At 41.5% G+C, this 12,334-nt stretch overlaps 1 protein-coding gene across 2 annotated transcripts in view; it reads left to right on the plus strand.

Moving 5' to 3' along the window:
• UNC5C (unc-5 netrin receptor C) overlaps nt 1-12,334 on the plus strand; it is a 437,515-nt gene that overhangs the window by 417,975 nt on the left and 7,206 nt on the right. For both annotated transcript variants that reach the window (XM_004387005.1, XM_012558632.2), the window contains 2 exons: nt 7,207-7,356; nt 9,962-10,126. In XM_004387005.1, coding sequence (XP_004387062.1) covers nt 7,207-7,356; nt 9,962-10,126 — 315 coding nt within the window. The remainder of the gene's footprint in view (nt 1-7,206; nt 7,357-9,961; nt 10,127-12,334) is intronic.

The following is a 12,334-nucleotide window of genomic DNA, read 5'->3' on the forward strand; positions in this document are numbered from 1 at the left end:
TAGAAACTAAGTGACTTGACAGGGACATGTTTGCAAATGGTCACCGGGGTCCAGCCTGATTATTATTAGGGATGAAGCAAGGCAGACAACTCAGGGGGAGAGCAAAGCACCCCACAGTGAGTGCAGGAAGGGGCAGTAGCCCATGTGAAGATGTTCCCCATCGCCAGGATCTGCAGTCTGAGGCAGCAGGAGGAGACAGCACATGGGGAGCTGGGAACAGTCGTGTTGAAAACCTGGCAGCAAGCAGGGGAGAAGGGTGGTGGCTTTCCTGGCCTCTGCTTTTCTGGAGTGCAGGTCCACGGCTGTGGCAGCTACAGCAGCGACAGCCACAGAAGCAAAGAGAAATTGTGCATCCCCAAACAACAAGGACCATTTGGAACACAGGGTTAAAGAATGAATAGGAGCAAAGCAGACTCCGTAAAATCTAATGGGACATTTTTTTTTTTTTTAACTCCATTCAGCACAATCATGGAGAGATGGTCGTTTGAAGTTTAACATGTGGCACACTGAATGTTTGCCGGTTTTGTTCTTAGCGCCTTTGGGAGCCGTGTGGGTGCATGTTGCAGAAGGGTGGGGAAGGTGGAGGCAGGTCTTAAGCAGCACAACTCGGCCTTCAGTGCTCGCTCCAGTAACATGGCCAGTGTAGTGGTTCCATCTCCAGGGAGCAGAAAAGCTGAACCAAATGGAAAACTTCTGGAGTACAAGTCTCGCTGCAGTCTCATGGACTGCCTGTTGTGTTCTCAGTTCCTGTGTAGTAATCTTAGTGGTTTCCCCTGAATAGCTACCTCTTCCTGCTCACGTTCCTGTTACTGATCTCAGGCATCTTGGCAGCAACAAAGACAGCAATTCGTGGTACCACGTTTCAGTCAAGAATAAAGAGTACACAGACAGATAAAATCCAGAGACAATACCAAGAACAAAGCAAAACAAAATGAAGCAAAGCCCTGATTTAACCTCCCTCTGACCTTCTCTTCCATAGAGATTTTAATAGGTTATGAGAGATTTAAGTTTAATCATTTATTGTCCCCTATCTCTACCTGGTAAGGTTTCTAATAAGAAAGGAAAAGAATGAAACGAAATGAAAGGAAAGTATTTGGAGAGAAGAAGAAAAGAAAGGAAGGAAGGAAGGAAGAGGGGGAGGGAGCAAGAAAGAGAAGAAGAAAGAAAAAAGCTAACAGCTAGATAATCCACAAAGAGGATAATCACCTCTTGAGAAACTGGAAGCAAAAAATGGTGCCTCCAAGGAAAAAGGTGGTGCAAGTTTGGAGCAGTGGGGAGAGAAGGTAACTTCTTGTGCAGGATGTGGGTGAGCACAAGACACGGGTGAGCACAGTGGCATCATTAGGGTTGGTGTCACCCAGTGCAGTAACTCATGGTATCACACCCCTCCATGGTTCTCCTCCCGTACCAGACCATACAAAATCCTTAGTGATGTTTTTTGTACTAATGTTACTTCTAAATCGTAATTCCCATATATCACTTATTCGTTTCCTTTAATTACTACTTCATTCTCAAAAAAGTTACCGATATAGGTTTACAAATACTAATTACCACAATATTGTAGCTAAAACACCAGAAAATTTGACAAAATCAGAGACTATAAAAATTCCAGCAGCAACGAAAACAGCACCGTGTGCTCACAGTACATGCAGATAAAACCACGTGATTTAAAGTGTCATTGTAATTGGGTAATAATGACAGCTCTGACCAGAGCACATTAGAAGGCTCAGAAAGTAAATTAGCATAGAGTTTTAGCCTTGTAGGTATATTGATTCATGTAAGCTGGGCTTACGAAAAATGTTTTTGTTGTTATAACTAACTATAGGGATATTTTTATAAAAACTAATAAATTTCTACTGAAACACTGCACAAAATTGGTGTCACCCTGTGCTATCTGCACCCCCTACACTCCCCTAGTGACTCTACTGGGTAAGCATAAGACATGGGTGAGCACAGGATGTGGATGACCAGGGTCCGGAAACACTGGCCTCATCAGCCCTGCTGTGGGCAGCCCAGCACCTAGCAGTTTCTTACACAAGATCAATGCTTTGCCTGGGTCTCTAACAGCTGCAGCCTGGACCCTGTGGGAAGAGACTTGTTATATTCTTAACGATGTACTTCAAGTATCTAAACATCTAAGTGTATGCTGCTCTGTTGCCTGTGGGCTCCCAGTGAGCAATTGTGTAAGACTGGTACTTAAGGGAAATTTTCTGAGGCTTGGGAAGACTGAGAGGAGGAAGAGGAACAAGGGAAACAAAGTAGGCAGATGTAGTGTACCCCTCTCGGTAACGCAGAGTGAAAATTTCTGGGGTTAGAAAGCCCAGGGTGGAGGAGTTGTATGGTTCCTTTCTCTTTGCTTTCTCTGTCAGGGCTTAATGAGGGCAGATCCTATCATCTAAGAGTCTGTGAGAGATCTGGGCATAGGGCAGAGGTGCTCACTGTGTACTCAAAAGCCTTTAAAACAGCTTGGATTTATTGTGGCTCTTAAGTGGCTCAGGCTAATGGCGTGGCATGGATAATGTCTTGGTTTAATTGGTTATTGTGAAAGCTGCTTGTTTCTACTATGGAATCCCTTGTCCCTGCCCTTCGAGCAATCCCTCACAGGCTCCCTGAATCAATACAGCCCTCACTCAGGGTTGGCACAGGAGCCTGCTTTGGAGGCAACCACTATATTAGAGAAGGAAGCCCAGCTCACACGACTGCTCGAGTCCCTAGAGACACCAGGCTCTGATGCAGAGGACGTGCTCCTGGTGACGTTATGACTGGGGTTTCTGCGTGTGTGTAGAGGTGCTTGTCGACATGGAGGGATGGACTAGACACACATCTGTTGATAATAGACCTCGGAGAAAAGTCTTTTCAGTGTAACGTGAGACGGATGCGGGTAGAACTGTACAAGGAAGTCAGAAACTGACCCCCTTTTCAGGTAGGCAGAGTGAGCTCATCAAAGCAATAGGTAGATTCACGCAGAGCCGAAAGGATCACTGAGATGGATGGTACTGCAAATAGGGCAGAAAACCTTTTCGAAGGAAGGTGACATTTACATTTCTGAGAACAAAGAGTCTAGATGATCCTAATTCCAATTATGGCATTTCTTTCCAAGGTCACAATATTTGTCTTAATTCTTCCTAAATCTTTTGACCTTAAATATGTTTTGTTCTTATTCTCTCTTAAGTTGTGTGAGATATCCTAACCTTTGTCATCCAAAAGCAGCCTGTCTAAAAGCTGTTTCAGAGCTCAGCACACTATGTTGTGATTACCTGTTCACATGTCAGTCTCTCCTCATGGACCATGAGCAGTTTGAGGCAGGGACAGAGACTTATTTGTCTGTGTGCTCCAGAGCCTGACATGGTTCCTAGCACATCATATGTGTTTCATCAGTGTTGAATGAGTGATCCCAGGAAGACTAAGGAGAGAAAAGCACTTAACTTGTAAAGTCATATCTTATTGATTTGTATGTCTGTTATTTCTTATGTACTCATGGTTATCTGTATTATATGTATAATACCTAAAATGATTTCATGCAGAAGGAAGTCGGAAAACCAAGACTTTGAAATACAAATTACAGCATATTTTAAAGTAGGATCTGCTGTAACATCACAAACGATAACACTTAAAATCCTAAAAATATGCAAAAAAAGCCTAATTATCATATCCAATGGGTTTGCTTCCTCTGTCTTCTACAGCAGGTTTATATATGGGATTCACTGTATGTGGCAGGTCATCTCCAACTTATGCGTGGTTATAGATTATTTTAGTTTCCAAGGACTTGTTTTATTGATTGATTATAATATCTTTCATTTGTGCTTTGGTTATTGTCTTCTCCTTTATTTTTGTTATGTTTCCTTCAAATTGAACATTCTGAGTGTGATGATACCAGTTGCTACTTCTCAGGAAAAAAGCATTAAATTTAAGTTTTGAATCATTCATTCCTGGGCTGATTTCTCCCAGAGGTACTAGTGAAAAGATGGCTGCCTGAGCCAGCAGTCCTAAAAGTGGAGGCGCTTGGTTCATGCCCAGTGAATCACTGAGGCAAAAGAAGACAATGTTAGTACTGCTGCAATTATTTATTTTAGCTCATACTTTTTACTTCATATATATTTTGTAATGTAACAGATTGATGCATTAATATAGGAACATAATTTATAAATAAAGAAACATTAGAAATGCATGCTCAAATTTTTGACTGATAGGAATGTGAACGCAACCAAAAACCAGATTCCATCAAGTCAATTCAACTCATGGCAACCCCATATGCGTCAGAGTAGAACTGTGCTCCAGAGTTTTCAATAGCTGATTTTTCGGAAGTAGATCACCAGGCCTTTCTTCTAAGGCACTTCTGAATGAACTCAGACCTCCAACCTTTTGATTAATAACTGAGTGCATTAACCATTTGCACCACCAAAGGACATCAACTGTTGTTGTTGTTTTATGCACTTAAATAACTATAAAGACCTCTACACTAAGCATGGATGCATCCTGATGGGCAGTATATCTTTCACCAGGATTCATGTTCAATTGGAAGGGGAAGAAAAAAAGTCAAGTCCCTCTCAGCTCATTCCAGCTGCTTTGTGTTACTCCTGGTTGTTGGAGAGCTTAAGAATATGGAAAGAGTGTGTTCTCTGACCCTATTCCATGCCACTAAGACAGGCCTCATTGTCCCTAAAATGGCACTGTACTTGGTACTTCCTCTCAAAAACAGAGACCTTTAAGCCAGCCAAATCTCGTTCCCTACTAGGGAGAACTCTTTACCATTACATCTGAGGATATTGCTGAAGAAACCAAGGACTGGCTGAGCTTTATTCTTGGTTTGACGCCAACCCAGACTTTGAAGTCAAAATATGGTGTTAGATTTCTTGACTTCAAGGTCATGGCCAATAGGCAGTTGAGGTTTTTTTCAATGATCCTCCCTGCCATGAAAACTGATAATGCTCTCCATATTTTCTGGCAGTCTATGTTGATTGTAGGAATGGAGTGTGGGTTATACATTGTTGGGTACAATTACCTCCCAGAATACAATGAATCTTCTTTAAGACATCCCAGGGAGATAATTTGGACATAATGAAGATCTATAGTAATCAGATAATTACTATCGATTGCTCTTTAGACATCTTGATGAGGTAATTAGGGCATACTAGAAAGAAGCTAGAACTGATTGATTGGCATGACTGTAATCTCAAAGATTTCTAATTATGTTTCTTTTCTTCTAATGGCATATAAACAAACATCAGTTTAGCTTTAGAATTTGTCAGGTGCCAGGTTCACTGGGAACATCAGCTTTTTTTTATTATGCTAACTAGACACCGAACATGATCAACATAAGCTTATTATGCCTTCCTGCTGAAGCAGAAGAAACTACAATTAACCCTCACTTTTCTTATCCTTCTTCCTTTGCACATGGCTGGATTCTTGTTGAGGAATGGGCTGTGCAGTGTGGTGGGAGGACATTCCTTGAGTACCGTGTGCACCTCTAGGCTGAATGCAACTGTTTGGCCTACTGGGGTCCCTCAGAGTCTGCCGTACTGCAGGCAAACTGAAGCAAGGGCGTGATGACATAGCATATGTGTCCAGTTGGTTGACTGACTGTGGTTGGTGGCTGGTTGGCTGCTGAGGCTGCTATCACAAGTAATAGCTACCCATCAGCAAGCAACATTAAATAGCAGGTCAATACTTTCAAGCATCTGGGCCATGTACATCTCTGTGCCATTGCCTCATCTTTTCCATTAGACACTAATTAGGGAAATCCCTGTCCAAGACCATATTCCACATTATCCTAATATTTTCTGCATTTTTAGTGGCCTGACACAAAGATTATGGTTGCTAAAAACCACTTACAGAAGCAGCTTGAAATGAGCTGTTTACCTCTAATCAGTGATGTTGATAAGCCCCATATCTACTGGGCTATCTGTGCATAGGTTAGAATTCATTCAGCAAATGCAAAGTGGATGCATTTCCTGGTATAAGGCAACCTGGTCCCCATACTAGCAGTTCTCCATTGTAACCCATCTGTGCTTGGTTACACCCTGGTAGGTGCTCATTGTATGTGTGTGGAACAACCTGAATATCAGCCTGTGTTATTGAAGTTCAAGCATTCTGTTAAATTCCTACTGGAGAATTTAAATATTTTGCTTTTTATTTTTTTTATAAAATCCATTATTTTCATGAACCCCTATGAAAAAAAGAAAGGTCATAATTTGCCCACATATTTGGGTCAATAACACTTTTAAAACACAAGAGGAGCAAAGTGGATAAGGAAGGTTCAGACAGCAAAAGAGACACAGGATATTTTGTTCATTGATAACTTATGGGTTTGCTACTGTTTGGGTAATTGCAGCTGTAGTTGGAAATGCTTCATTAACTCCCATTAACTAGCTTGAGAAATAGAAGTGTACATAGAATTTGTCTTTGTGTTATATCTTTATAGGGTAAGTAAAGTTACATAGCAAATTTGTTGATCAACCACAATTCTTGAGAAACGAAGTACTCTTTTGAAAGTTAATGTTAATAACTATTTAGCTCAACATTTGCTGAAAAATATTGTATTAGAATAATTTGCACTAATTTGTATTAGAATAATTTCCACTCTAGGAGATACAATAAGCGTATTAGAAAGAAAATTCTATTTTTTTTTATAATTGAGAATCATGCAATGAATCACTGTAAGCAACACTTTTGTTATTTTATTTCTTTGCTTATAAAAACTACAAGACATTCAATTAAATGTCTAAAACACATTCCAGAATTTTGTTTTTTCTTTGGTTTTACCAAGTACAAGACATAGGTTTGTTTTCTTGGTGTTTGTCCCTTTCCCTAAAAGTACGTTGTCGATCAACTTACTTATCTATTTATCTTTCTATTTTTTTCTTTTAATTGGGGTTCTTCTAATTTTGAGTTATGATTAGTTCCCTCTATTCAATGAAATATTCCACTTGTAAGTCATGGAGTGCAAACTGTACTGGATTTACTCCACAACAGTGTGATGAAGACTGTTGAAGCATAGTCGATTGTCGATAGAGTCCAGGCAAACCCTAAAATGGCAGAGGCCTCAGTTTAGGGTCTTGAGGCTACCGGAAGTGGAGTTCGTGGTGTTGCACACATTATGTAAGGCCTTCAGAAGACACAGTGAGGAAACATACTCACTTGATGATTGAACTTGATGGAAGTTATGCTGTTCAGTAATTTGCTTTTGGTTTGGACATGTCATTGTAGGAAGTTTTACAGCTCGAGAGACAGATGGGAGGACAGCTTCTAGAAGAACCGAAGGCTCTTCATTTTAAAGGTAGCACCCACAACCTGCGCTTGTCAATTCATGACATCGCCCATTCCCTCTGGAAGAGCAAACTGATGGCTAAATATCAGGTAATACTCACACATTGAACTAAAGGCTTGGAGACAGCTCCAAGAAAGAGGAATAAAATTATATAGACATTAGAAATCTCTTCACTTGAAATTAATCCTAAATCAGTACTTTTTTCTCCAAAGTAGTTTGGGGTTATTTAGGCTTTTTGAAAAATCATTATTTTCGAAGGAATCCTTTTTTCTTTTAATTCTCCTCAAATAACTGTACTATCCTTGTTTTCTTTTTCGTGAATAAAAGACTTCCAATTCCATCATTTCAGTGAATCTTCAGAGGAAGTTTTTACATTGGATTGACAAAAATGGCCTCAAATGCATTCATAGGAAAAACATCATTGTTACCCCATGTGACACAAATTAGGTTTTAACCTTGCTAGGAGTAACTTTGGAGCCCTGGTGGCATAGTGGTTAAGAGCTCAGCTGCTAACCAAAAGGTCGGCAGTTCAAATCTACCAGCCACTCCTTGGAAACCCTATGGGGCAGTTCTATTATGTCCTACAGGGTCGCTAGGAGTCGGAATTGACTCAATGGCAACAGGTTTAGGTTTTTTTTTTTGGTTTTAGGAGTAACTTCACATTGGAAACTTAAAGGAAGCACAGTTTGGGAACTGAAATAGCACATAACAATAAAAACCAGTCAGAATCATATTAAATAACAGTCATAAAAATACCAGTTCCAAGACTTATGCTATGTACCTGTGGGAAATCATAGGCTTCTCAAGGGGTTTTCACCTCCTCCTCTACCAGTCAGCCTTAGGTCTCAGGAGACTGACTCTATTGATGGGACTTCTAGCCTAATACCTAGTCCTGGGAGATTCAAGCTCATTTCGAAAAGCTGTACACATGCAAATCCAATCACAAGCCCTACCACTGCAGCTGAACTTGTGATTTCCTGATAGAAGTCAGTGAATAAACTAGAAGGAGTGAAGGGAAGACTTTTCAGCTCCGTTTTTACTCCCATATGTCAAGGACTTACACAGAAATTGTGGAAAACAATCCTCTAAGTTTGTTAACAGTCGTGAGCTTTGATGGGGTTGTACGGCCGACTCTCTTCTATGTAACTCGATATTTGATCCAAGGGAAGAGACCAGGCTTTTGACTTTCTTATTAAATGTCTTCCTCTGCTTTCTTCTATTTTACAACTGCTATAAAATTCCACACACCTACCCTTTTTATAAACAATGTTCTGTATATAATCATAATGAAAGCTACTATTTTAACAATAATGATATGTGATATTAGTTACCACTAACCTTGGTTGAGGTCCCTAGGTGGCACAAACGATTTACTCTCAACTACTAACCTAAAGGTTGGCAGTTTGAACCCACCCAGTGGTGCCACTGAAGAAAAGGCCCGGTGATCTGCTTTCATTAAGCTTACAGCCAAGATAACTCTATGGAGCAGTTCTACTCTGTAATGCATGGGGTTGCCATGAGTCGGAATCAACTTGAGAGCAACTAACAACAACCTTGGCTGAATTCTTATTGTCTCTGCCAGGTACTCTCTTATGCACTTTGGGTTTTCTCTCTTTTAACTCCAACAGGTATATGAGTAAGTACTCTGTTGCTTATTCTTTTGCATATGAGAAAACTGAGGCATGGAAAAGTTAAGTAACTTGTTCTAAATCCCTAAGTAAGTAAGGTGAGGGTGTACTCATTCCTAATGAATTTGGCTCCAGACCCTCTACTCTTAGCTACCATGCTCTCCTATTTTTTATGTACCAACTTTTTCTTTTCTTTATTGCAAAAAGAGTCTAAATTGGGCTCTATTAGAGGTGGTTTAAAACTAAACCAAATCTGTTACCATCGAGTCAATTTGACTCATGGTGGCCCTCCATGTGTTAGAAAGTACAACTGCTCCATAGGGTTTTCTTGGCTGTAATCTTTATGGAAGCATATTGCCAGCCTTTCTTCTGTGATGATGATGAGTGGGTTTGAACCACCAACCTTTAGGTTAGTAGTCAAGTGCAAACCATTTGTGCCACCCAGGGACTTAGAGGAGGTCTAGACTTTTAAAACTTTAAGTCCATTGGAGGCTTGGTGCTTTTCTGGTCAGGGGCTTTTCTGTGGCAGCTAATCTAGTCTACAGTTCTCCAACTTTAGTGAGTTTCGATTTTTTGCTATCCTGGTCAGAGGGAGGATATAGGCACAAAAGGGAACTATATCACTGCATTATCCTTTAGGTTTCCTTTGCGTTTCTCCAGAATACCACAGAGGGGATTCCTTTTAATGATCAGTAATTGGTATGTGTAGGTTTTATTTTGGGAAATTTCTAAAATTTTTTTTTTTTTTTTTAAATCATTTTCCATGGTTTTTTTCTAAGTGAGAGACATGTAGCAGGCTGGTTTAAGTGCTTGGGCTCTGAAGGCCGACTCCCTGGGTTCAAATCTCAACTCTGCCGTTTACTAACTGTGACTTTGGGAAAATTATTTAAACTCTCTGAGCCTCAGTTTTTTCATCTGGAAAGGGAAGCAGGATATACTTTAGCGCAGGGCTGTTATGAAGATTAAACTAATTAATATGTATACTGACAGGTGTATCTGGCAGCAGACTGTTAGTTATTTTTACTAATAGTCTCTCATTTGTGGTTAATACTTCTCCATCCTTTAGGAAATTCCCTTTTACCATGTCTGGAGTGGGTCTCAAAGAAACCTCCACTGCACCTTCACTCTGGAGAGATTTAGCCTGAACACAGTGGAGCTGGTTTGCAAACTCTGTGTGCGGCAGGTAGAAGGAGAAGGACAGATCTTCCAGCTAAACTGTACTGTGTCAGAGGTAAGAAGCTCCTGTCTGTCTCAGAAACCATGGGAGAGAGGACCCTCAGGAGAAAAGAGAGTGTGGGAAAATAGGTATCATACGGGAAATCCTGAAAAGTTTTGTGGGTGTCTTATTTGTGAATAGAACGATGTTTTTTTTCTACTATTGCATAGGATTTGCTTGTTTGTTTTTACAAAAGTAGAATAACTATAATAACAACACTAATCTACTGTGGCTGGTGTGGTCAGTGCCCCTTTAATGAACATGTGGCACTAGACACATAAAGGAATCTAGTGGGAAATCCATTTTGAAAAACAACAAGTTTTATTTTTTGTGACATGAATTTAAGGATCATGTCTTAACTTTTTGAAGCAGATCTGAATTTCAAGTACAAGGTTTAATTTAAGGAGAGTGCACACGGAGTGCCTTTTCTCAGAGCATCCCTGGATGCGCCCACATATCCTGCTTCCTCCATCTGTCTCTCCTCCCTTTCTGCCTCTTTCCTCTGGGAACTCGCCTAACTTTGCGCTAATCATTCGCGGCTGAGTGGGGTGGAGGAAGAGAGGTAAGCCTCAACGCCCTCCCCCCACATCTCTTCTTCTCTCCTTTTTTTCTCCATGGTGAAAGGAGAAATTTCTGGGTCTCCTTTCTTATAAGTCATTCTCCAACCGTAAGAAGATATGTCCCTTTCTCCAGGGTGGAGGGGATGTTCCAGAAATAGAAGTAGAATCTATGTATTTTTCCCTTGGTGGCCTTTGATAATCTTTGCACCCTTCAGTTGGCATTTCTGTACATTCAAACAATAGAAGTAACAACAGTCACTGCTAGTCACACTGTCTCTGGAAGGAAACAGGAGGCACTCACGCCCTTATCTGTTATCTTGGAGCCAAGGGCCGTAGTTTGGAAAGTGGTTACCCGTCACACTGGAGGAACAAAGGACAAAGAATACACTGAATGGTCACAAGGCAGAATCTTCTGGGGCCTCATGGGGCTAATCTTTACGCTGCTTGATGAGCCACAAAGTACAAGGTTGTCGTATTTTAAAAACTACAGTGGGACAGTCTGTTATTTAAAATACTTCTTCTCCCTCACTGTCTCATGCACAGTGACGAATGAAATGTCAGTGTGTTTGGCTTGTCCTGCTCCCCGTGTCATATTTAAAGACTATCTGCCTAAGCAAACCGAGGGTGGAGAAGAGCATGTCAGCCTCAACAACACCATCCTTCTTTCCCACAGCCCGCCGTGGTGCATCATTTCCTCCTGTAGTTTCATGAGACTCTTGACTCATAAACAACTTTAGTCACAGACCCCGGTGACATTCATAAGGAATGATCTCGGTGTCAGGGTGCCATGGCAACCGCCGGGGCTTCTGATGCGCAGGCCTTATCTCCAAGGCACACAGCACCACCCCTGCTGGCTTAGGAGGGTGTTTTCACTTTCTGGGCCCAGCAGGTCTGCAAAGTTCAATAACCACCCAGCTCCAATGACAACAAAGGCTGCGGAATTTTGGAGGGGGGTGAGGAGGTCTGGCCCTTTGATGCTTGCTTTCGGTTCAGCATGAACATTTGCTATGTGATGAAAAGGTGGATCAGATGCAGCCACAAATGAAAGAGAGCCCTTCACTGCTCTCCCCCGCCACCTCCTTATAGAGAAAAGGCAGTTTTGCAAGTGTGATCACCATTTAAGGACTTTCTTTCTTGTGCCAACATATAGGAAAGATTATTTCTTTTGCAACTTGGCAACAGTCGGCTCAGAGAGGCCAGACCTCCAGTCATGGTGGAGACATTTGCCCATGCGCGACAGACGAGCAGAGGGAGGGGAGAAATGAGCAGAGGTCTAGATGACTTTGGGGATTAAGGGGCACTCTGCTGCCTTTACTTCTGGGTCACTGGCTGAGTCCCACCATTGTCGTTATCTTCTGAATGCGGGTGCAGGATGCATGGAGGAGGGAGGGTGGACCTGGGTGCTGATGTCAGAGGGCTTGGCGCTGCCCACATGAACAATTGACTCTGGCGAGTCCTGCAACCCTGATCATCATCAAAAGCTCCATGAAGGGGTACAATATGACTGCCAAACCATAAACAAATAGAGAAAAGGCTCCCTTTGTGGTCTATTTCTTCTGAACAGGGCTCCTTCCTAGGGTCACATAGCAAGTTGGCCGTTGGGCTGGGCTAATAATTCTGATGTCCTAGCTTCTGAGATGAGCTGACTTGTCAGGAATGTGAC

The sequence above is a fragment of the Trichechus manatus genome, unplaced genomic scaffold, assembly GCF_000243295.1.
Source record: "Trichechus manatus latirostris isolate Lorelei unplaced genomic scaffold, TriManLat1.0 scaffold00178, whole genome shotgun sequence".
Classification (NCBI taxonomy): domain Eukaryota; kingdom Metazoa; phylum Chordata; class Mammalia; order Sirenia; family Trichechidae; genus Trichechus; species Trichechus manatus.